This window comes from Vipera ursinii, assembly GCF_947247035.1.
Source record: "Vipera ursinii genome assembly, chromosome: 2".
In the NCBI taxonomy this organism is placed as follows: domain Eukaryota; kingdom Metazoa; phylum Chordata; class Lepidosauria; order Squamata; family Viperidae; genus Vipera; species Vipera ursinii.
The window spans coordinates 190,136,640-190,162,906 of record NC_139513.1 but is presented as its reverse complement, the minus strand read 5'-3'; the positions used below and the strand labels follow the sequence as shown (position 1 = coordinate 190,162,906).

General features: G+C 43.5%; 1 protein-coding gene across 1 annotated transcript in view; it reads left to right on the top strand.

Annotated features, from left to right (window-relative positions):
* The window catches only part of SPAG17 (sperm associated antigen 17), a gene marked incomplete at its 5' end in the record, with an annotated part of 124,780 nt that overhangs the window by 75,595 nt on the left and 22,918 nt on the right, over nucleotides 1–26,267 (top strand). The window contains 8 exons of the mRNA XM_083353470.1: nucleotides 1,239–1,393; nucleotides 4,221–4,412; nucleotides 4,967–5,079; nucleotides 5,199–5,329; nucleotides 6,006–6,133; nucleotides 8,817–8,999; nucleotides 9,965–10,078; nucleotides 16,486–16,528. Of these exons, the coding sequence (XP_083209596.1) occupies nucleotides 1,239–1,393; nucleotides 4,221–4,412; nucleotides 4,967–5,079; nucleotides 5,199–5,329; nucleotides 6,006–6,133; nucleotides 8,817–8,999; nucleotides 9,965–10,078; nucleotides 16,486–16,528 (1,059 nt within the window). The remainder of the gene's footprint in view (nucleotides 1–1,238; nucleotides 1,394–4,220; nucleotides 4,413–4,966; nucleotides 5,080–5,198; nucleotides 5,330–6,005; nucleotides 6,134–8,816; nucleotides 9,000–9,964; nucleotides 10,079–16,485; nucleotides 16,529–26,267) is intronic.

Genomic DNA, 26,267 nt, shown 5'->3' with positions numbered 1-26,267 from the left:
AAAAGTTAAAAACAAATGTAAAAAAAAAAATATGTGTCCCTGCCCAAATAAAACCCCAGTTAAAATAAAATTAATCCTCAGCCTGGGCCAGAGAGCTCGAAGAGCCAGGTCTTCAGGCCCCGGCGGAATGAACGGAGGTCGGGGGCAGTCCTCAGCTCCACTGGCAGCTGGTTCCAAAGGGCAGGCGCCCCCACTGAGAAGGCCCTATCCCTGGGTGTTACCCGCCGGCAATCTCTTACCGGTGGCACCCTGAGAAGACTCTCCCTGTGGGAGCGCACTGGACGAAGGGAACTTGATGCCGGCAGCAAGTTACAACCAAGAACTTAAATATTTCTTTCTAAATGACAGTAGAGCAAAAAAGTAGCAACTTGTTTGCTGACAGTTGGAATATATCTATAAGGAGATAATTCAGTTTTTCAAGGTCAGAGCCCTTGAGTTTATTTACCATTTAACCCTGATTTCATTGTAAATGAGGCAGTGGAAAATATAATAGATAATGTCCTCCACTTGGTCACTACTACAAGGACAGAAGTATTGTTTGACAGGGAGCTTACAAAATCTTCCTTCAAAATATGTGTGGGACAGATGAAGGGATGTTAAAATCTTTCTCAATGAAACACTGGTTATGTTAACTGGGTAGTGGGAGAGGTGTCTCTGTGTTTGTAATGATAAAATCAAGGTGAAAAATTACACTGGCATTTTTATTAGCATTAGCATCCTTTTCAAAAAAGGCAATCTAATATTTTCTCTGCTCTAAGATCTACGTTCTCCCAATAGTAGTAAGGAATATATTCATAGAATGGGTAACAAAAGTTCTAAATATATGTTTTAAAACTATGCCAAGCAATCATAAAATTTGGTGATTGCTTATTGCTATTTTTTAAAAAGGCACACTCTATATCTCCCCAGCCATCTGCCCACTCTCACAGGCCCAGCAGCAGCCCCCCCCACCAGCCCAACCATGCTCAGGCTGCACCTCCTCAGCCATCTGTGCATGCTCCAGTTCCCATTGTTAACAAATTGAACAAATGAGAAGTTCCCCAAATGCATTATTTCATCACAGTATTTCTCTCCAAACGATGGACTATAACTTCAATAATTCTTGATAATTTGGATTATAGTCCAAAGAGGGATAAGGCTAAATTAACCTTTTTGAAAGAGAACTTTTGCCTTCTTCCACAAACATACTTTGTTCAATATAAATCCTTTTTTAAGATGAGTTGGTTTTTCTTTCATAGATGGTTACCCTCAAACCACCACAAGAAAGGTGAAATGCATGCGTATCGAAAATCCACACTTTGCAACAGTCCTAACAAACTCTGAGGACAGTACTTGCTGTGCAATTTTTCCTGATGGCACTTCAATTATATCCAATCCACAAGGAACATATCAGGTTAGTTGGAAATTAAGATCTGTCAAAAGTTTTGAACTCTTTTTATCTCAGCGTTCAATTTATCTCAGTGCTACCAATTTAAGTAAAAACAGTCTAACCATTACTATTGAAAGCAATTATATGCACCTAAAACTAATTTTTTTTTTAATTCCATTTATATCCCGCCCTTCTCCGAAGACTCAGGGCGGCTTACAAGCTTAGCAGTAGCCTTCATTCCATGTATATGCCTGCTTATTAGGGCTTTTGCCCCCCCCCCCAAGCGGCATTATTACAAAGTCAGCTTAATTGCCCCCAACAATCTGGGTCCTCATTTTACCTACCTCGGAAGGATGGAAGGCTGAGTCAACCTTGAGCCTGGTGGGATGCGAACCTGCACTAATTGCAGGCAGCTGGAGAAATGATTGTTCTAGAAAGGGAAAAGCACAAAAAGAGTGAGAGTTATACCAAGTAAGTAATCACTCCTGATTACAGACAGGCTTCTGATAGTGCCTGATAGATACACTCCTCTTCTTATAATACTAGATTTTTTTAAAATGCCAAATTAGGAGGAGGTACAGTAGCCTCCAACATACCGTATTTTCCGGCGTATAAGATGACTTTTTAACCCATGAAAATCACCTCAAAAGTTGGGAGGTCGTCTTATACGCCCAGTCGTCTTATACGCCAGAAAATCAGTGGGTGGCGTCTGGCGGGAGCCGGCAGGGCAGTCCTGCGCACGCGCATACTCCCCGGCTGCTCCTTAGCAGCTGGGGAGTGCGCGCGTGTGCAGGACTGCCCTGTCGGCTCCCGTCCGACGCTCTTCCCTCTTGAGGCAGCATTGCTCCCCGGCTCCTAAGGAGTCCTCGGGGATGCTGCCTCAAGAGGGAAGAGCGTCGGACGGGAGCCGGCAGGGAAGTCCTGCACACGCGCGCGCACGCAGGACTTCCCTGCCGGCTCCCGTCCGACGCTCTTCCCTCTTGAGGCAGCTGCTGCCTCAAGAGGGAAGAGCCAGCTCCCGTCCGATGCTGTTCCCTCTTGAGGCAGCTGCTGCCTCAAGAGGGAAGAGCCGGTTCCCGTCCGACGCTCTTTCCTCTTGAGGCAGCAGCTGCCTCAGAGGGAAGAGCGTCGGACGGGAGCCGGCAGGGAAGTCCTGCTCCCGTCCGACGCTGCGCTTCCGCCGGGCGGTGCTGGCGGAGACGAGCCAGCAGGCAGCCGCCGTGAGCGCGGCGCTGAGGGGCAGCGGCAGGACGGCCCAGCGCCTGCAGGACGGCCAGCAGCCCCACGCGCAGCAGCAGCCGCCGGCTCAGCAACAGGTCCGAGCGCAGGAGCCGCACCGCCAGTCTGCCCAGGAAAAGCAGCCACACCGAGAGGCTGCACGCCCAGTCCAGCTCCATGAGGGGCAGGGCGGGAAGCCGGCCGGGAAGAGGGACCGGGAGCCCGGGCCGAGCGCGCCTCGGCCGACGGTGAGAGGGAAGCGGCACATGAAAAAGAGGCTGCGGGCGGAGCTGCCCCGCCCTGCGCCGAATGGGAGAAGTTCAAGGCCTGGGGGGGAAGCAGGAGGGGCGCTGGCCGTGGCGGGGTGGCGGCTGCCCTCCGGCGCTGCCTGCCGCCCGGGAAACGCTGCGCCTCGGGGGCCGGCAGAAGCACAGGAGCAGCGGGAGGGCCAGCGGGGCCAGTTGGGCCTTCGCCTCCTCTGCGACGGACAGGGAGGGCAGGGCATGTAAGTATTTTCCGGCGTAAAAGACAAAAAACCTTGAAAAACTTCTTAAAAGTAGGGGGTCGTCTTATACGCCGGGTCGTCTTATACGCCGGAAAATACGGTAGTCTTTATTTGCAAGAATGCTTTTAAGACAGCTAGAAGGAATATCTACTGAATATTTATATTGTATTTGTACAGTGTATATATGTAGTTGTTCCTGCTTTTCATTTTAGCCAACTTGCTTGTCTAGGTATAGTGTATGTTTTGCCAGTGGTTTTGTTTTGACCTGGTGTACGTCTTGTTTGCTTATTCTTGTGTAATATAGTGAATCTTTCTCTTGAGTTTCACCAGCTGCCTGCTGTGAAGTACATATTTTTTAATTTGGTACTCAGTATCTTTGTGACATTACTTATTTCTGAACCTCATAAATTTGAAGTAGATGTTGGAGCATAAAATTAAGCGCAAACTAGTAGTTTTGCATGGTAAAACTCAGATGCCATAATCTGTTATCCATAAACTCACAAATACCTTATCTTTCCTTTAGTCTTACTAGTGTGTCTTTTTAAAAAATGATATTTTGTGACTAAGGGCACACATCATGGTAATAGTTCTGCCAGACATTCATAATACTCTTTTGAATGTTATGCACTCTAGAAAGAGTGCAGAAAAGAACAACAAAATGATTAGGGGACTGGAGGCTAAAACGGTTGTAGGAATTGGGTATGTCTAGTTTAATGAAGAGAAGGGCGAGGGGTGATATGATAGCAGTGTTCCAATATCTCAGGGGCTGCCACAAAGAAGAGGGAGTCAAGCTATTCTCCAAAGCACCTGAAGGCAGGACGAGAAACAACCTAGAACTAAGGAGAATTTTCCTGATGGTTAGAACAATTAATCAGTGGAAGGGTTTGCCATCAGAAGTTGTGGCTGCTTCATCACTGGACAGCCACTTGTCTGAAATGTCATGGGGTTTCCTGCTTGAGCAGGGGGTTGGACTAGAAAACCTCCAAGGTCCCTTCCAACTCTGTTATTCTGTTTTTTTTTAATTCTGTAAATTGCAAATGTGCTCACTAGTTACAAATATTAAAGACCTCTGAAGTGTTAAAAGACCAAGCTATGTTTTCTGAATTTCTTCTTTTATTATTGTGGTAGATTTTACCCATAAACAAAGGTTCCCTCTTCATCGATGAAAATTACTCTGCAGTTTACTCACCAGAGGCATTTGAAAAAAATGAGAGTGAACTGATGTCCAGTGATGAGAACCAGCATGTAGGGAAATATATTATGAAACACAGTTCCAAGATTGTCTGTAAGATGACAGACCCTGCAGGAAATATTTTCAAGGTAAAATGGAAAGGTTAATGTTCAAATTATGCAATGCTTTTTTCTGTGTAATTTGTTTTAAAAATTCTTAAGGGATTAACTATAAATTGTGATGTATTTAAAAATGCTGAACTTGAATATCATATAAATAAAGATTTTTTTCTTAAGGATACATTTTGCTCCTGGATAATCAAAAGTTCATTTCTCCTAGGCCATAATTGATATGTCATCAATTTACAAATCTGAAATATAGACTATTAATATACCCAGGCCAAAATTACTTGAGGTAATCTCATTCCAGAAATTTCAGAACTGATATATTGTACTCTGCACTTGCAGCTTTATTTGCTTTAAAAATATAATAATTTTAGTATTATCTATTAGCAGTGGAGGAATCTTGCTCATAGAAGCAGGGAGGAGAGAGAATGGTTCCAAAGGCTGGAATCAGATAGTAACCAATCCAAATATTGCATGATTGTGGTAGCTCTGTAAGTTTACATGGAAGATGCTTCTACATGCACTCTACCAAAGTATGCAGAAGGATAATTAAGAAAAAGCATTTCTTTGTTTTGTAGGTCATGGCTGATGGTAACACATCTACATTCATTCCTACCATTGATATTGAAAGCAAAGTAACTGAACCCACAGAAATTCAGACTCCTGTGATATATGGGGAACATGCACCCAGGTATGTTGTGCATAAATTTTGTGGACTTAATTGTATTTGTCAACTAATTCATATGGAATTTTTTGAATAATTTGCTTTGCATAATTGAATTGATCTCATTTGTGGGAATGATGATCTAGATTCTTCATTGTCCATGCGGATGGCTCAGGAACTGAACTCCTTCGCACCAAAAATACAGAAGAATATCTGGCCATGGCATACGGTCATCCCACTATAACTGTTCTTCAGGAGGCAGTACAAGAATGCCCAGGTAGGAATGCACCATGTCACAGAGATATCTCTTGTTTCTCTGAGCCTTACTTCAGAATTAGATTTTTGCATGTTAATAAGCAAACGTTAAAGCAAGGTTCCTCTGAATAGAGACAGATGCAGTTTTGTTCTAAATGTACATATGAATTTAAGAAAAATTCATATGCCAGTTTCAAAATTAGTTATAGCCTTTTTGTTACATTATTTTTAGATATTGTTTTTTTAATATCACAAAAATATACCCTGTGGTTACATGGTTGTATGAGTATTTTGAGAATTTTCTGAGATGTAATTATAGATACTTGATACTCTCCTATGAAACTTCTATTTCTTTTGGGAAATGGTTAGAAAAATAAAAATAAAAATATTTTTGTACGATATGTATTCTGTAACACAGACTACTGTCCAAGTAGTTTTAATACCAGATAGCATTAAAATCTAGTTTACAACTATTCTTTTCCATATTATGTATTTTTAAGGCTTCAAAAGGGCAGAGTGGTACTGAAAAACTATTAGAGTTTCTGAACTGGGAGGACTTACTGACCTTGATTTTAAAACATATTTATATTATTTATCTCTATTAATAAGGACAAGTAGCCTCATACAAATATTCCACAGTACAAGCAGCTATTCGTATATTATTGTACTCCCAAATTTTCTCTCATCTTTCAAAACAGGAGTCCTAAGCATTACTGTTCTTTGCCCTTTGACTGAAGTATCTCAATGGATAATGAAAAAAGACTCTGACACCATTGTTCCTTACAATCTCCAATCCAGGGATTGGGAAAACTTTCCTCCTGTTGAGGTAGGTAGTTTTCACATCTGTTTTCTTCAATATTTGGCTATGATATGACACTTTTGATCTCTTAAGTGACACTACATTATCTTTTCATTTTTTGTCCTTGAAGCCCAGTATCCAGCTGCATCTGTAGGGATGTGTCTATGTCAAAATCTGCATGATAGCGAGTATGATATTTGGATCTGAGCTTTTCACCTTTTGTGTATATGTTGACATCACATACAGGCACAAAATGGATGAGGATTGTCGTATGTCTATGACATCCCACTGTGTCATCTTGTAGATTGTTACCGCATCCATGGATGCTTCTGCCCATTACATTGGCATCTGGCTGGCTAAGAAGTTTAATAAGTTAAATAAACTTATTAAGAGCCTTGGTGGAGCAGTGGGCTAATGCCTCCTTAAGTAACACCAGCTGCCTGCAATTAGTGCAGGTTCGCATCCCACCAGGCTCAAGGTTGACTCAGCCTTCCATCCTTCCGAGGTAGGTAAAATGAGGACCCAGATTGTTGGGGGCAATTAAGCTGACTTTGTAATAATGCCGCTTGGGGTGTGTGTGAAAGCCCTAATAAGCAGGCATATACATAGAATGAAGGCTACTGCTAAGCTTGTAAGCCGCCCTGAGTCTTCGGAGAAGGGCGGGATATAAATGGAATTAAAATAAAAAATAAATAAATAAATAAACTGTTAGTTTCTGACAAATTCAGAATTTTAATCACATCATAATTTACAAGAACAAAGAAAAAGCCATAGGAATATAAGTGATTTGTGGTAGTTTTCTTTCGTTCCATTAGTAATGCAATTGCATATAAGACTGTGAAGAAGAAAACAAGAGCTCAGTCCTTCTTACTAGTGGTGTCTAATTATTTATCTTCCAAGAACTATTCTTTACATTTATTTGAACTACATAGAAAACATATTTTAATGTACTCATGATTACAACGTCACGTAACAATTTTGGTCTCGGAGCACTACAGGTAGTCCTTGGAAACTGTTCACTGTATGCAAGTGAATAGTCACTTGTTCCCTGACTGGTCAAACTTACAAGGATGCTGAAATTAGAAAACTACAACCAGTCCTCAAAGTTGTTTGCAACCACATTGACACAGGAGTGCTATTGCTATTGACCAAACTGCTATAGATATTGATCATCATTTGCAACCTTTAACAGCCAGCTTCCATCAAGCAAAGTCAGTGGGAAAACCTGCAAGAAGTCACAGGTTATGGTCACATGGCATTGCAATTTACAACCTGTGGTGCTTCACTGAACAATCGCAACTGGAACTTTACTTTACTTTACTTTTATTAAATTTGTATACCGCCCTTCTCCTGAAGGACTCAGGGCGGTTAACAGGGCATATATAAATAACAATACAAAAATTAAAAAGAAATTAAACAAATGCCCAATTAAAATTACAATAGCAATAAAAGCAATAAAAGACCCATTAAAAACCCTAACGTTCCCCCATCAGGCCAGACCAGCTAGTTCAAATAAGTGGGTCTTCAGACCGCGCTGGAAGGAGCGAAGGTCCGATGCCATCCGGAGCTCGACCGGCAGTTGGTTCCATAGCGCTGGAGCGCCCACAGAGAAAGCCCTCCCCCTGGGGGCCACCAGTCGACATTCCCTGACCGGAGGCACCCTGAGGAGGCCCTCTCTGTGGGCACGCACAGGGCGGAGGGGAGTTGACGCCGGCAGCAGGTGGTCCTTGAGGTACCCCTGACCCATGCCATTTAAGGACTTGAAGATCATAACCAAAACCTTGAACCTCACCCGGAAGACAACTGGTAACCAATGTAGCTCGCGGAGCAAAGGTGTAACATGGGAGTACCGGGAAACTCCCAAGACAACTCTCGCGGCCGCATTCTGTACCAGTTGGAGCCTCCGAGTGGTCTTCAAGGGAAGCCCCATGTAAAGAGCATTGCAGTAGTCCAGGCGAGAGGTCACGAGCGCATGAGTGACCGTGCACAGGGCATCCCGGTCCAGATAGGGCCGCAACTGGTTCACCAGGCGAACCTGGGCGAAAGCCCCCCTAGTCACGGTCACTATATGGTCTTCCAGAGTAAGCCGTGAATCTAGGAGGACTCCCAAGTTGCGAGCCCTATCCACGGGGGGTAAGGACTCACCCCCCATAAGAAGAGATGGAATATTTTGAATGTCCCGGGATGCCGGAATGCACAGCCACTCAGTCTTGTCAGGGTTGAGCTGAAGTCTGTTCCTCCCCATCCAGGCCCGAACCGCCTCCAGGCAACGGGACATCACATTGAGGGCATCACTGGGGTGGTTTGGGGTCGAAATGAAAAGTTGGCTATCATCGGCATACTGATGATACCCAACTCCAAAACCACGAATGATCTCACCCAGCGGTTTCATGTAGATGTTGAACAGGAGAGGCGAGAGGACCGACCCCTGAGGAACTCCACACTGCCATCAGTGTAATCACATGACATAACGCATAATTACTGTGCCACTTAGCAATACATTTTCCAATTCCACTATTGCAGTAGGTGAGGACTGGTTGTAATTTTAGTTTTCTAAATGTACTTACATTGAGATATAATTCCTGTTCTGTAAATAGCAAGCATTCCTGTCTCTGGCCGACATTTGATTTGATTATTATATGCTGTTACTGAACATTTTATGTAGAAGAAAGTTCAGTAGAATCCTTTTTCCCTTGTCATCTCGATTCAGAGGAAGACCCCTGGCCCTCCGTTTGGAATGCATGCTTGGAAAGGCCTGTGCATTGAGTTCAAGGAATTAGCAGTTTCTCCTGCACCTATAAAAAAATGTCCAAATGTGCTCCAGATTCGTCGACTAATCCAGTATGAGCCAGTCACTGATGAATTAAGACACAAATTGCAATCTTCTGTCAAGGTAAAGTGCAAAAATACAAGTAGGTGATTCATGTATCCCTGCAAAATAAAAAATGATTTGCTTTTGTGAGTAAAGGAAGAAACTACTGAAAAGATATTTAAATCATGATGTACATGAAAGGGCTGAAATGGTGGGAAGAGACTGCCAGATTAATGTAAGGAGCTGGAGTCAGGTGAACAGTACTAAGGGAGGCACAAACAGCTCTGGTGTGTGAAAATAGAGCAAATGGAAGACGGGGTGGGATTAGTACAAATTTTTTATTCAAAAGATGTTCAAAACTAAAATGATTTGTGAATTTCCACCCAAACAATTTTAACGACAGACTGTTTTAATGTAGTTGAGAGCAAGTGAGACATGAAATATTAAGAAAATCAAGAAGAATGGAAGGGATAGAAAAGAGAGTTAGTCAATGCACAGCAGATCATATTGATTGTCTCTGCTCGCCCAAATAGATCTGGGGAGAGGAACATGTTTCAGGACCATGACAACTAGTTTAAATAATACAAATATATGAGAGAATTAAAATCTCAAGTCTCTTTACTTCCATTTCCCTTAATAAAGTTTTCAACTATAAACAGCTTAAGGAATCTTGTACTGTCTTCCTCAAATAATACTATTATGAAATTCAGTCAAATTTGGCAAGGTTATTGAAATGAATATTCATTTACTTAATGTTAGTTTTCATACCTACTGTTAGTTACCCTGATAAAATATGCTTACTCAAAAGTAGCTGTCCCTGCATTCAGTGGAAATTATTCCTAGGGAATTGTACAAACAATCAAATTAGAGATTTCAAGGGGGGAAAATCTTTTCCCCCCCCATGCGAAGATTATGAAATATATTTTTAAATTATATGTAAAATAGTTAAGTTGTGAAACTTTGGTCTGTATTTATAAATCCATTTCCGAAAGAAATCAATTAACAGGAATTCATGAAGTAGCATGTCTTACCTGTCATCTTGTTAGGAATACATTGACAAAATCATTAAGCAAGAAGATGAGATTGAAGATAGGATGATTAAAGAACCAAGAACGGAAGAGGAAAAGAAAAATGCTGCAGACCTTCTCAAGCTTGTTATGGTGAGAAATGTGTTTTTTTCCTTGTGACTTTTTTACAGTTCCAGTTGGGATGAAAGCGGAAACCACAGCAGGTAGGCAACATAGTGTGTCCCATACACTATTTGCTGCCCCCAAAGTCAGATTATTGAAATTTGATGGATAAATGTGAATGGGAGTGAAACATTTGGGTGAAATGTTTCAAACTTGAATCAGACATTTCTGTTCCAGATGTGAAACAGACTCTTTCTTACCAATAAAGGAGAATACTGTATTTGTAGCTCAGGGTTGAAATGAGGGGTCCTTAGTGCTCTCTGAGCTTGGTTGTTTTCTTGCAGACATTTCATTAACCAAACTAGGTAATAGTATGCAGATTATTTGTTCGATCGTTGGAAAGTTTTGCAATACTTTCAATAAGTGGATGCAGGTTTTCATGTCCAGTGTCAACCCGGTGTTGGTGAGCACTTTCACCTCTGAAGATACCGGCAAGAGTTGCTGGTGAAACATCAGAAGACCAAATAATTAGACATGTTTATTAGCCCAGAAACTGAGCTAATAAGCCCATTGGACTTTCAGTCATGTTTCTACCTTTTTCAAACAGTACTTCAGAGTTTGAAGCATGGTATTTTGAGGCCAGAAATTTTTTAACATAAATTTTTTTATAAGCCCACTTTCAACTATTAAAATCCTCCAAAGTCACCTCCCCACCATAAGAAAAAAAAAATCAGCCCAGCCTCTTCTAGTGAAATGGAAGCCTTTTGCTATTGAATTTTGGCTTCTGACTCATCCTTAAATAATTTAAATTATCTAGGTTTATGCACTTATACAACTTAGCAGTTCGAAAGCACGTAAAAATGCAAGTCGAAAAATAGGGACCACTATGGTGGGAAGGTAACAGGGTTCCGTGCGCCTTTGGTGTCTAGTCATGCCGGCCACATGACCACGGAGACGTCCTCGGACAAGCGCTGGCTCTTTGGCTTTGAAATGGAGATTAGCACCGGCCCCTAGAGCTGGAAACGACTAGCACGCATGTGTGGGGGAACCTTTACCTTTACCTTACAAAAAAAGAACAGTCATAACAATCATGTTATTGTTTGGTACTGGTTAGCTTATTCTGAAGGTTTTTGTGTGTGTGTGTGTGTTCTGTTCTCTTAATTTCATTTTTGTAACACTGTAAAATGGGCTTAGTTAAATACGGTAAGTCAAAATTCAAAAGGAAATATATAATTGTTTTTATGGTAGGAGAATTATTCCTTTTTAAAGCTTTGTATGTTTTTTTAAAGCAAGTTACATGAAGATGTAAATTACAGACATGTTGCTGGCAAAATCTCAGAGGAAAAGTTGCAAAGAATGAAATGAAATAATTGTTCAGTTGTCAATGAAATCACAAGAAGTGCATTAGGGCAGTAATGGTTGCTAACTGTGGTAGCAAATGTAATAGTCACATTTAATGATTAAACAGAAATTTAATTTTCGAGGCAAATATATAAAGAAATCTTTTAATGTTTTTGCTCTTTGGATTAGCACAGAGCCCTGAGCATTCTTATTATATATTGCTTCAGTATCCTTCAGCCAGGCAAAATTTGAGACCTTCATAAAATCATTTGCTATGCTAAATTAAATCCTCTTCATACTTCCAAAATCTCCCAAACCTGCGGCTTTTCATCTATGGAAATTTCAAGGAGACATATATCACTATTTGCAGATAGTGTTATGGTACTAAGGGGTTTATTGACCTATGAATCTTCAGAGTTTGGGGAGGATTCAGACTATTATTCCATTGTTGTTCCTAAGCAAAATAAGACAAAAATAATCACTTGAATCTACTCCCAACACTTCAGGAGATTGCATTAGTTTTACTCGCTTCACAGTTCTGATGCTGTATCCTACCCCTGGAGAAAGAAAGATTAATTTTTAAAAAAATAAAGGCCAAGGTGAAGTTGTGAAGTTATGTTTTCTTTAACTAAATATTTCATATTGCAGAATTACCTTCATTTTTACAGAAGAAAAGCAAACTAACATTGTACTGTGATTTTTCAATCATGTCACTTTTGAGTTCATTTTTACCTATTTTTATATTGTACTGATTAACTTCAGTGCTTCCCATATTTTCATCTGCATGTTTCAGAATTGTTTCTATCTGTCATACAGCCATATGGTGCTTCCAGATGATCTTCCATTCATCCAGCTCCATTTATAGAATTTGGAAGGGTGAGAGCAGACATTGATTGATTGAGATCAATGCATTATGTGTAAATCCACAGTATTTCTATCAAGAAAACTGAAATTTATCTTGGAGGAGATGATGATGATATTGGAAGGGACCTTGGAGGTCATCTAGTCCAACCTTCTGCTCAGGCAGGAAACCCTATACTATTTCAGACAAGTGGCTGTCCAGTCTCTTCTTAAAAACCTCCAGTGTTGGAGCATTCACAGCTTCTGGAGGCAGGTTGTTCCACTGATTAATTGTTTTAACTGTCAGGAAGTTTCTCCTTAGTTCTAGGTTGCTTCTCTCTTTGGTTAGTTTCCATCCATTGCTTCTTGTCTTGCCTTCAGGTGCTTTGGAGAATAGCTTGACTGCCTCTTCTTTGCGGCAACCCCTGAGATATTGGAACACTGTTAACGTGTCACCCTTCATTCCTTATATGTTTTAGTCTCCATTCCCCTAATCATCTTTGTTGCTCTTCTCTGTACTCTTTCTAGAGACTCAACATCTTTTTTACATCGTGGTGAACAAAACTGGATGCAGTATTCCAAGTGTGGCATTGTAAAGTGATATTTCCTGGATCCATTTTTTTTCCTTTTTTGAAGATGGGAACTACATCAGCTCTTTTCCAGTCCTCTGTTACTTCCCCAGTTCTCTAGGATCTTTGAAAGATATAGTTCAGTGGTTCCGAGATCACATCTGCCAGTTCCTTTAGAACCTAGTGGTGTAATCCATCTGATCCTGGTGATTTGAACTCGTCTACGGTGGACAGGTGCTCACTTACCATTTTCTTACCAATATTAACTTGTGTATCTAATCTGTTTTTTACGATACTTTTTTGGTAGGTTGGACTGTTTTTTCCCTTTGTGTAAAAACGGATGCAAAAAACAAGTTAAATAGTTATGCTTTCTTCCTGTTACTTGTCACCTTCTTACCACTTTCTCCCACTAATGGACCAATCATTTCCTTCACTTTTCTCTTGTGTTTTACATGTTGAAAGAAGCTTTTTTTTCTTATTTTTGACTTTTGTCACAAGCCTTAGTTCATTTTGAGCCTTAGCTTTCCTCACTTCATCTTTGCAGGCTCGGGCTATTTGTTGTCTGCTAGGTTTGTCAGGAATCTGTTTGATCTGCCACTTTGTGCAGAGTTTGTCTCCCAAATGATGTCAGGTTAATTAAAGTCCCCCATTACTATTGTGATGTGCTTCCTACATATCTTAGTCAGCTGACTAGCAAAAAGTTCATCTATTTCCTCTGTTTGGTTGGGTGGCCTATAGTTGCCATATGGCAGTGTCATTCCCCCCCACCTTTTTATATTGACCCAAATGCATTCAAGACAGTTTTCATCATTGTTGTGCTCTTATTTCTGTAGAAATGTTGTTATTTCTTATATAGAGAGCAACTCCACCTCCTCTTTTATTTGATCTGTTTCTTTTAAATAATTTAAATCCCTCTAGCTATGTGTTCCATTTGTGGGTTTCATCCCACCAAGTTTCCATAATGGCAACAATATCATATCTGCCCTCATTTACCTGAATTTCTAGTTCACCCTGTTTATTGCTCATACTCTGTGCCTTGGTGTATAGACATTTGAATCCTTTATGATTGACCCTATGTTTACTTTCTACGTAAGCTGTGTGGTACCTATTTTCTTACCTCTTGTTTGATTAGTGCACTTGATGCAGCACTCACTATTAAAAGCTTGATTTTGCTTGACAGCTAGGTTGATATTCTTGTCCTCTATGGACCTCTATGTTACACACAGTGGTAACCCTATCATTTTTAGATTGCTGGAGAGAGGAATGTTCTGTATCAATTAACTCACTGTCCCCATTGTTTAGTTTAAATATTTCTCCAGAAAATGTGTGAATTTATTGCCAAGTAACTTAGTCCCTTTCTTTGATGGATGCAAGCGGTCTCTTTTGTACACTTTTTCATTGGACCAGCTGCAGACATAGTGACTAATATAACCAAAGCCTTCCCCTTTACACCACTCCTTTAGACACATTTTGAATTCTGCTATACGCTGGCCTTTTCCATTTTGTTCCTTATACACTGGTGAAACTTCTGAAAAAGTAACCCTACAGCCTATCCTGCTAAGTTCCTGTCCCAAGCTCTGGAAATCATTTTTCACAGAGAGTACATTTTTGGGGGATAGATCATTAGTGCCAAGATGTACAATAGCATCCACATCACAGTCCTTGCTGGCATTCTTGACTATCTTAAAAATATGCTTCTTGTCCCGACTGGCTGTAGCACCTGGAAGACACATGACTTCCTTCAAAACCTCTGTATCCTTTCCTAAATTTACATCCCTTATAATTGAATCACCAACCCGAAAGTGGCTTCAGTTATTGGATGCCTTGCTCTTCTTGCATGACTGATGTGTAATATCTGATTCATACTTTTCCCCTGTCCAAAACAAGTTCTTCATCTCGGACCATGATCCCTTGCTTATTTGAGTTATCATCATCACAACTACCTTGACCTGTCTCCTTGGTGTCCCTATTAAGGTCAGCAAGGGACACAGCAAAAGCTTTGTGTTTATGGTTCACAGCTCTCACCCTGCCAGATCCCACGGATGTCCATACTGCCCTTCTCCTGAAGGATCTTTGTGATAGAGGGGGCTGATAGCACAGCACCTCAGTAGAGCAAAAGGGCTGAACTGGACACCTAATTTCTGTCCTTCTAGATTAGTGATTTGTTTACACATAGGACAGTTTCCAAGTTTGAAAAGAGTACTGCGAAAAACAGCTGGAAAACAAGTGTTGCACTGGACTAAGCCAAGCAGAAGTTCAGCCCTTAACTCATAGCTTGCAGCTCCGCCCAGCAACCCCTGGGCAGTTCAAATGCAATGGAGATGCAACCAGAAACTCAGCTCCTTTTCTCCTCCGCACTCCGCCTTAACTTACAGTTTGCAGCTCCTCCCAGCGACCTCTAGGCCAGGGGTGTCAAACTTGCGACGTCACGTGACATCGCGCGACATATCGGCACTTTTTCCCCATTGCCGGCAATGGGGTGGGCGCGGTTTTGTCATGACGTGTCCGGCCCGCGGGCCGGCAGTTTGACACCCCTGCTCTAGGCAGTTCAAATGCAATGATAAACAACAACCAAATGGCTTGTATTAACAAAAAAAGTCAATATGTAACAATACCCAATTTGCACTCAAATTTTATTTAATGCCATTTTGTGCTTAGTTGAAGGTTTAGAAATCCCTTAGAAATCCTGGTTGAACATGTTCTAATGACTGTATGTCCTTATATATTGCAATCATTTAGAAGTGATAAGATAATTTTGTTATTACTTTGACATCAAAAGCTTTTAGTCTACCTGGTATATAACTTTTTTTTTTTTACAGAAAAGCCTTAAAATAACAGCTACCTTCTTATGACCTCCTCTTTTGATTATTGAAATTGAGCCCTACAAGTGCCTTTAGTAGGGAAATATTTAATTGCAAGATATTTAAAATTTTAATTGCAAGGTATTTAAAGATCTTAATCTGTTCAGTTACAGTCCCATTATTTTGCCATTTTAAGTCTATATTTAGAGGATCTCTTTGAAAAGGCCATATTCCTTTTTTTATAGTTAGTAACCAGGACTAATCAATAGGACTCACATGCGCTTCATGTTGTTCTCACTTCAGTAAATCAAGTTTTGGTAATTACTTATCATTTTAATTGCAATTTTATTCAGTTGGGTTTTAATTGGAGTTTATTAGGGGTTTTATTTTATTCAAGGACTAAATTTAATTATTTTAATTGTTCTTAACTTTTGTAATGTGTATTGTTATTTTAAATTCCTTGTGAACCGCCCTGAGTCCTACGGGAGAAGGGCGGTATATAAGTCCAATAAACATAAACATAAACATAAACATTTGCATATAAAAATAATGCAGCAGATTTACTATCCAGATCTGTGATGGCAGGTTTGTGAGTTTTATTTATTTTTTATTTATTTATCAGATTTAGAGACTGTCCATCTAACTCACAAAGCCATATCATTGATAAGTAGCAAGTAAGCTAAAACATACCCTTGTTTGGCAGCCTGGGACGTAGGATTACAACAGAAAACTGACTTGGTTTTAAAACCTAATTGGATATAGGCATTATGATGCAACATTTTAATAAGTGCCATCAGGTCTCTAGCAAAAGATGACATGTCCAATTTGTCCCACAGTCATTTTATATGAATAGAGTCAAGAGATCTTCTATTTATGTTTATTGCAGTCTTTTCCCAGTCTTGAAGAATCCTCAGAATTTTGCAATAGAGGTAAGAATTTAATATTCTAAATTTTTAAATCTTCCCTTGTGGAGTTAATGATTATTCATATTTTGAATAATATTTTCCTCCATTTTGTAAGTCTTCTTCAAATTCTAATGTGTGTCATTCAAAAAGGATATAGAATTATTAACTATTATTTACAAATGAGAATCCTAGAAACCATTCAGGAAATCTTGTAAATGTTCAGGATTGAAATTTGCAGTACATTTATTAAAAATGTTGGGATGAGCGTGAACATTTTAATTTGGCACTGCAAAGTATAGAAAGTCAATTGCTTCTCTTTGGAAAATGAGTTTCATGGGCCCTAACATATTTAAAATCAGGATTTTCATAATTTGAGGTTTTTCTTGAAACCGAGAAGTATCTGAGCATTGAGTGCTCCAATCAGCATGTTTTAGAAGTGTATACCATGTATCTAAATTAATAGCAGTTGACTCTAAATTGTGTACACACACACACACACACACACACCCCTTTTTGTTGTATACAATTTGCATAATTGTCTTGCAATTGTCCAGTCCAGACCTAGCTAGTATCCTAAGACAAGGATTCATGTATACTTTTGTAGACTGGCTGACAGGAAATTCTCTTCTCAGTAGTTAGAAGCCTTGGCTTCTCACTTGTTCTCTTCATATTATGTTCATAGGGTGCTTTACACTTCTCATACCAATGCTCAAACCTGTCACAATCTATTCAAGAAGCCAGCTAGATTCTAAAAGACTTCTGTTGTGACAAGTGATTTGCAATAGGGGGAAGAAGGCAGTATCTAACAATTCTCTTTGCTTGCTTTATGTAAATGGCACCTGCATGCCATCCCTTGATTTACTGCATCAGCCATTTGCAAAAGGGTTTCCTTGCTAAATATTGTGCATGTTATCTTCATTTGCTGCCCAACTGCATTCCAGTGCAAGTGTCAGTCGGGAAGCCCTAATTTGAGTTCCAGTGTAGATTGAAAATGGCAGCTGTGAGGGCATACATTCTCAGCTTGCTCAAGTTATTGAAGGAAGAGACCAGTAGAGGAAAAGCCAGCAGTTCTGGGGCTCTGTCAGTTAAACCATTTGACCATATTCCCTAGGTTGAGCATTGATTTGGGTAAAGCTTAACTCACAATTTATTATGGTGGCCCAATGTTTGCCTTTTACATTGCTAGTAGATAAACCTGAGACCCATTGGATCACTCTTTTGAGAGATTTTCTTGCCATGTTCCTCAGTGCTTTAAAAAAATGGCAGAACTTGTAATGTACTATATTCAATTGAAAAGTTGGGATACATAGAGATATGTCTGTCTTGAAAATAGCCCAGGTTTGAACTGCATAGCACAGTTAAAATCAATACAAGAAGTGTTTCATAACATTTTGTATTATGTGTTAATGAATTTATTGTGCAGGGTCTCCTTGTGCTACCAAAGAGTTGCACAGACAAGGAAGGGTACTGAGAGCAGTAAAAGTCACACAAGAATACACTGAGTTATAAAAACAAAAAGTAGTTTACTTTTGAGGTGGTGTAAGAACAAAAATGCACAGTAAAAAATAAACAGTCCAGGTCATAAACAATAGCAACAGTCCAAACTACAAAGTCTTCTTACCGGTCCAGAGGTCAATACACAGTTCAGGTTACAACAGTAGTAAACCAACAGCAGAGCAAAAACAGTAACAGTAGAGATCAGTGAATTCAGAGAGAGAGAGAAGCTACGTTCCTAGCTTCCTCTTATGGCCATGAGAACACTTACACACCCATTGGCCAATTAGCATCTTAAAGACATAGCATTATGGTTAATATATTTTCAACCCAACATTGTAGGCTAACACCATATGCCTAACATTCTCCCCTTTGGGTAGAATAATATATAACTGTTACAATCTTATGCACATTCTCTCACAATTAGCATTGTGTTTCACAGCACTTTGTACCTTCGTAAAATGGTCTGCAATATTTACATCAGATGAACAATACTCTAGCTGTATTAATTTATCCTTGACACATTGTCTGACATTTAAATAACGAAGATCAGTATGTTTAGATCTTGTTCTTACTGCAGCATTATTTGCCATCTTTATCGCAGCTTGATTGTCCTCATACACAATAAATGGATCATTTACATTTAAACCCATATCTAACAATAGTTGTTTGTACACTAGCAGTTCTGTACATAACACTGATAAACATGAAAATTCAGCCTCCATTGTAGATAAGCTTATGTGTTTTTGTCTGATAGACTTCCATCCAATTAAAGAATCACCCAACATTATAGCCAACCCTGAGGTAAATTTACGAGTGCTTGTATCAGAGGCAAAACTCGCATCTGCATATGCAGTAAGGATTAACTCATGATTTGGCTCTAAATATAACGAGTAGTGAATAGTTTGCTTCAAATACCTTAATACTCGTTTAGCTGATTGCCAGTGTCTAACAGTTGTTTCATTGTTGTACCTAGCCAATTGGTTTACACAGTAAGAAATATCAGGTCTAGTCCAATTACTAAGATACATAAGACTTCCTATTAAAGATTGGTACATAGTCTTATCAAATACAGGACTCTCAACATTAGTGTCCTTAAAATCCATAGCCATCAGAGTTTTTGCTGGTTTACACATTTCCATATTGTATCTCTTTAATAACTGAGATATTTTACTGGCTTGTGAAATCTTAAAACCCCTATTTGTTTTCACAATATCTAACCCCAAATAGTGGCTTATTTTCCCAAGATTTCTAATTGTGAATTTATTTTGCAATCTTGAAATGATAGTTTGTGCTTCTAACTCAGTTTTTGTTATTATTGCAATATCATCTGTGAATAATAAAAGAAAAGATAATGCTCCGTTGTGTTCTCTTCTAAACAAACAAGGATCAGCATTACTGGCTACAAAACCTATTGCACTTAACTCATTAACTATACATTTGTTCCACTCATAGCCTGATTGTTTCAATCCATAGAGGCTTTTCTTTAACTCCCAACAATCATGGTCTCTATCACTGGTCAATCCTGGTGGTATTCTTAAATAAATAGTATGTTGCAATGGAGCATGTAAATATGCAGTTTCAACATCTACATGAGTAACCATATATTGGTTTTTAGCCGCCCATACTAAAGCTGCTCTTAAAGTAGTTGCCCTCAGACTGGGTGCAAACACCTCGTCATAATCCTCAGTAGTTTGGGCAAAACCTTGTGCAACCAAACGTGCCTTATGGGTTACGGTCCCATCTACACCCTTCTTTATCTTATATATCCATTTACAACCTATAGCTTGCTCACCAGGTGGCAGTTTTGCTTTCACATAAACCTTAAGATCCTGCAAAGACTTCAACTCCCTGTTCATTGCAGCTTTCCATGATGCCTGTTCCTTTTCAGGATACATCCTGATCTCATCATAGTTAGAAGGCTCTGAACTAACTTGACATACTATACTAGCTTCATAGCGATCAGGTGGATGTCTGATGCGCGTTGAACGCCAAGGAATTACAGGGCTTTGAATTTCAGTCTCCTTTCCTTCCTCTGATTCCTCTATTATCTCCCCTATCTCCTCTTCATCTTTTATATTTACAGGAGATGTATTATCATTACTAGTTACGTTATCAGAGGAGTCCTCAAACACTAGAGGATCAGTATTAACAGTTCCTTGCTCTAACCTATCCCAACCAACGTGCTCAAGGAATTTTGCACTCGCACTGTTATATACATTAGTTGTGCCTCGTTCCCAGAAACGATAGGATCTATGTGTTGTGACTCAGGGCCAGCCTGTGGGTCCGACAGCCGGCTCCGACGTATCGGAGGACTCAGATGAGGGGGAGGAGGGAGACGAACCGGCTGATGATGGTTTGGAGGCTTTGCAGAGTCCTCAGCCGGGGACCTCTTCTCAGCTGCGTGAGCCCGAGAGTGCGGAGGATGATGACCCACAGCTGGCCCTGTTCAAGGACGCCCGACGCAGGAGGCAGTTGAGCAGGAACAAACAAAGAAAGGCTATGGGACTCCTCGGGAGGAGGCACAGGGAGACCACGCCCTGAGCTCTCTATAAAAGGAGTGTTTGGGGAGGGGCTGGTTGCTGAAAGCAACTTTTCCGCTTGAGAAGACAAGCTCTAGTGTTTTTGTTAACTGCGTAATTAAATCTTGGCAGAAGCCTTTTAGCCTTGGACGCTCTCCAGTCTCTTCTTTCTGATAAGAGGTTTGTTAGAAGAGGGCTGGTTCAGAACAGTTTGCTTTCAGCCTCCCACCCCTTACAACTACGATGGAGCAGCTTCTTGCCGAGAATGCTCAGCTCACCCAGCAACTCACTTTGCTGGCAGCTCAAGTGGGGCAACTACAAGCCCAGGTACATGCTGCACCCCCACCCAGGAGGAAATGTCAGATAGCTATGCCGGATAAATTTGCTGGCAATCCAGAACTGTTTCCTGCCTTCCTGGGACAATGCCAGCTTTTTATCAGCGTGAGAGCAGCTGATTTCCCCACTGACCGAGATAAGGTGGGTTTCGTGTTGAGCCTTCTGTCGGGAGATGCAGCTCGTTGGGGCACGCCTCTGTTGGCACAGCCTAGCCCTTTGTTGGATAACTTTGGGGGGTTTTGTGACCATATGCGCCTCATGTATGAGGACCCAATTAAGGCGCAGACGGCCACCCGACGCCTGAAAGCTTTGAGGCAGGGTCAGCGCCCCCTACAGGCCTACATCAGCGATTTCCGGCTGCTTAGCCAGGATTCCGCCTGGAATGAGGCTGCGCTCGTGGATGCCTTCCAGGATGGCTTGTCGGAGGAGATGTTGGATGAGCTGGCCCGCATGGACATTCCCTCAGACCTGAATGGGCTGATCCATCTTTGTCTGCGGATCGATGCCCGGCTGCAGCAGCGAAAGAGTCGCCGTGCCACCCCACAGACCCCTGCCGCTCCTGTTGTGCGTGAGCCCCCAGTCCAGAGGGAGGAGCCAATGGAGCTGGGTGCCGCTAGGTCCCGTCTATCGGAGACGGAAATGGACAGACGACGATCGGGGGGGTTGTGTTTTTACTGTGGGGACCCTGGACATTTGGCTGCTTCTTGCCCGAAGAAGCGTCAGCGGGCGTCAGTGATCAAGCCTGCCCCGAGAAAGTCCCCTGCTTTGCTGTCGGGAAACGGCCCGAGCCCGATCTAGACGGTGTGAAAGATCGGGCGACCCACAACGACCACGCCGAGCGACGCCGTTCCGACGGTGCCTGTGAACCTCCACGGCATTTGATTCTGGAGGCACGTCTGATCCTTCCTGGCAAGCCAGAGGGGATTCCGGTCCATGCCTTAATTGACTCTGAGGCTACCACTAACTTTATGGATTCGGCCTTTGTGGCCAAATGGGCTGTTCCCCAGTGTCCAGTGGATCCGCCCATGCTTGTGGAGACCATCGATGGTCGAGTGCTCCTGTCCGGGCCAATTACGGCCGCCACGCAACCCGTGTGTATGGCCATCAGTACCCATGTGGAGGCCATTCAGTTCTACGTCACTTCGGATCTGCACTTCCCCGTGGTCTTGGGACTGGCGTGGCTCCGGGCGCATGATCCACAGATCTATTGGTCTCAGAACTTGGTCACCTTCCCAAGTTTGCAGTGCGTGGACCACACCCGCCATATCTGTGCCGGCCAGGTGGAGGGTTCCCCAGGGGTTTCCTTGCCTCCCGAACTGTCCGACTTTGCTGACGTGTTCAGCGAGTCAGAGGCGGACCAATTACCCCCGCACAGGCCCTACGACTGCTCCATTGACCTAGTCCCTGATGCGCCTCTCCCAGTGGGGCGTTTGTACTCCATGTCGGAGCCCGAGTTGGCTGCATTGCGGGACTTCCTGACAAAGAATTTGGCTCGTGGTTTCATCCGGCCCTCGTCCTCGCCAGTGTCTGCGCCCGTGCTCTTCGTCAAAAAGAAGTCGGGCGAGTTACGGCTTTGCTGTGACTACCGGAAACTCAACGCCATCACGGTGCGTAACCGCTACCCGCTGCCCCTCATCCCCGAGCTCTTGGACCGACTCCGGGAGGCTAAGATCTTCACGAAACTGGACCTGCGTGGAGCTTACAACCTCGTCAGGGTTCGGCCGGGTGATGAGTGGAAGACGGCGTTTGGTACTCGCTATGGACATTTCGAGTACACGGTGATGCCGTTTGGCTTGACCAACGCCCCCGCTGTGTTTCAGCATTTTATGAACGATATCTTTCGGGATCTGTTGGACCAGTTTGTCGTGATTTACCTGGACGACATCCTGATTTACTCCCCGTCGCGTGAAGCGCATCATCAGCATCTCCGTCAGGTCCTGCAGCGCCTCCAGGAACATCGGCTGTTTGCCAAGTTGGAGAAGTGCCAGTTCTACCAGGTGACCATCGATTTCCTGGGTCACCGCATTTCTCCTGAGGGCATCGCCATGGAGCCGAGTAAAGTCGAGTCGTTGCAGAGTTGGCAACCCCCGCGTCGCGTGAAGGACGTTCAGCGACTCCTTGGATTTGCCAACTACTATCGGACATTCATCCCTGGCTTTGCTGCCTTGACAGCCCCCCTCACCCGGCTCCTGCAGAAGAAGACTCGGTTCCAGTGGAACGCCCCCGAACAACAGGCGTTCCAGGCTTTGAAGGACGCCTTCATGAAGGAGCCCATCTTGAAACATCCCGACCCGCAATGGCCGTTTGTCGTGGAGGCGGACGCCTCCGACATTGCCATTGGGGCCGTGTTACTCCAGGCGACGACGCCCAGCGGTACCCTTTTCCCTTGCGCGTATCACTCTCGGAAATTGAACCCCTCGGAGCGCAACTATACCATCTGGGAGAAGGAGCTGCTGGCCATCAAGGCGGCATTCGAGGCTTGGAGGCATCATCTGGAGGGGGCGCGGCATCAGATCGAGGTCCGGACGGACCACAAGAATCTGGAAAGCCTGCAGACCGCTCGGAATTTGAATCAACGCCAGATCCGGTGGTCCCTCTTCTTCGCGAGGTTTGACTTCCGGGTGCGGTACATACCAAGCGGGCACAACCAGAGAGCGGATGCTCTGTCCAGAAAGCCCGAATACACCCGAGCGGAAGACAAGCTTCCGCCCAGGACAGTGATCCCCGTCGAGTCTTTTGCTGCGGTGCGGGAGCCGGTGGATATACGGGCTCGGATCCGGGAGGCGCAGCAGCAGGAGGCGTGGGTGGCTCAGCGGAAGGAAGAGGTGGGGACAGATTCGCCTTGGTCGGTCGCGGATGGACTCCTGTATTATCGTGACCGGCTCTATGTTCCAGGAGGGCCACTCAGGGGACTCGTCCTCAGCCAGTGTCATGATAACCCGGCTGCGGGGCATTTTGGCCTGTTCAAGACTCTGAACTTGGTCTCCCGTACTTTTTGGTGGCCCCGAGTCCGACATGATGTCCAGTCTTATGTCACCTCCTGCATTCCTTGCAGGCAGGCCAAGTCAGCGACAGGGGCCCCGCCTGGTTTACTGCAGCCCTTGCCAACACCCAAGAGACCCTGGGGGGCTGTGTCCATGGACTTTCTGACGGATCTACCCCCATCCTCCGGCTTCACGACAGTGTTTGTGGTGGTGGACATGCTGACCAAGATGGCGCACTTCATCCCTTGTCGCGGCTTACCGTCAGCTCGCGCCACTAGTCGCATGTTCATCCAACAGGTGTTCCGGCTGCACGGCCTTCCCGATAGAGTCGTCTCCGATAGGGGGGCCCAGTTTACAGCCCGCTTCTGGCAGGAGTTGATGCGGGCGTTGGACATTAAGGTTTGCCTCTCGTCCGCGCATCATCCACAAACCGACGGGGGTACCGAGAAGGTCATCGGCATCTTAGAGCAGTATCTGCGCTGCTACGTTAACCTGCAGCAGGACAATTGGGTGGACTATTTGGCCATAGCCGAGTTTGCCTTTAACAACTCGCAGCACACCTCCACGCAGATGACACCGTTCTTGGCCAACGTGGGTTATCACCCCCGGTTTTTCCCCCTTTCTCCCGTGGACTCATCGGAGCCGGCAGCGAACGAATTTATGACGGAGTTACAGGCGATCCATCGGTTGGTGCGACGGCAGCTGGAGAAGGCCAAGGCCGACTACAAGAGGTTCGCCGATCGGTCGAGAAGGGATACGCCTCCACTATCGGTGGGGGATCGGGTCTGGCTGTCCACCAGGAACCTACCATCCACTCGGCCGGCGAGGAAGCTGGACCACCGTTACCTTGGACCGTTCCCAGTCGAGGCCGTCATCAATCCGGTCACCTATCGTTTAACTCTGCCACGTTCCCTGCGTGTGCACCCCGTCTTCCATCGGTCCTTGCTGGTCCCCGAACAACCGGCCTGTCCACTTCGCCAAGCGGAACCTCCCCCATCAGGAACTCGTGATGGAGGCAGCACCCCCGAGTACGAGGTCGCCAGCATCAGGGATTCCCGCTGGCTGAAAGGTCGCTTCCAGTACCTGATCGAGTGGAAAGGGTACGGGCCGGAGGACTTCACATGGGAAGACGCGACCGCCGTTCATGCCCCTGCGTTGGTGACTGCTTTTCACGAACAGTTCCCATCCCGACCGCATCCGGATCGGCAGACCCGGGGGAAGGGCCCTGCGGTGCGGGATAGTGTTGTGACTCAGGGCCAGCCTGTGGGTCCGACAGCCGGCTCCGACGTATCGGAGGACTCAGATGAGGGGGAGGAGGGAGACGAACCGGCTGATGATGGTTTGGAGGCTTTGCAGAGTCCTCAGCCGGGGACCTCTTCTCAGCTGCGTGAGCCCGAGAGTGCGGAGGATGATGACCCACAGCTGGCCCTGTTCAAGGACGCCCGACGCAGGAGGCAGTCGAGCAGGAACAAACAAAGAAAGGCTATGGGACTCCTCGGGAGGAGGCACAGGGAGACCACGCCCTGAGCTCTCTATAAAAGGAGTGTTTGGGGAGGGGCTGGTTGCTGAAAGCAACTTTTCCGCTTGAGAAGACAAGCTCTAGTGTTTTTGTTAACTGCGTAATTAAATCTTGGCAGAAGCCTTTTAGCCTTGGACGCTCTCCAGTCTCTTCTTTCTGATAAGGGGTTTGTTAGAAGAGGGCTGGTTCTGAACACTATGGTTAGCTTCGTAACCTACGAAGTATAATTGCCTAGCCCTATGTTGGCCTTTACTCCTGAGTTGTGCAGGAATGTGGACCCAAGCTGGGGTGCCAAACGTGTGCAGATAATCAAGGTTTGGTCTTCTACCATGCCATATAGTGTATGGTATTTTACCAGTAGAAGTATTAACAACTATATTCAGAACATGGTTTGCACATTTTGCTGCCTCCCCCCACAGTCTATCTGTTAAGCCAGAATCTTTTAACATGGTTCTCATCATGGCTTGTAACGTTTGCCCACGTCTTTCAACAAATGAATTATGTTGAGGCCTATAAGGGGCTGAACGTTTATGCTCAATGCCAGCAGATTCTAACATATCAACAAAACGCTTGTTTATAAATTCAGTGCCATTATCAGTAATTATGCACTGAACCTTTCTCTTTGTTTTTCTCTCCACAAACTTCAGCCAGTTTGCAAATTGTTGGAAAGTGTCTGCCTTTGACTTAAGCAGATAACAAAAACCATAATGAGAGTAGTGGTTCAATATACTTAAAATATAACATGACCCTCCTAAACTTGGTTTCATGGGTCCAATTAAATCAGCAAACACAACTTCCAAAGGTACAGTTGTCTTGAAGCTGTTTAACCTGTTTGCAGGAGTTGCCTTACTCTTTTCCTGATTACAGGCATTGCAATTCAAATACTTACTACATGGCTTCAGTTTAAT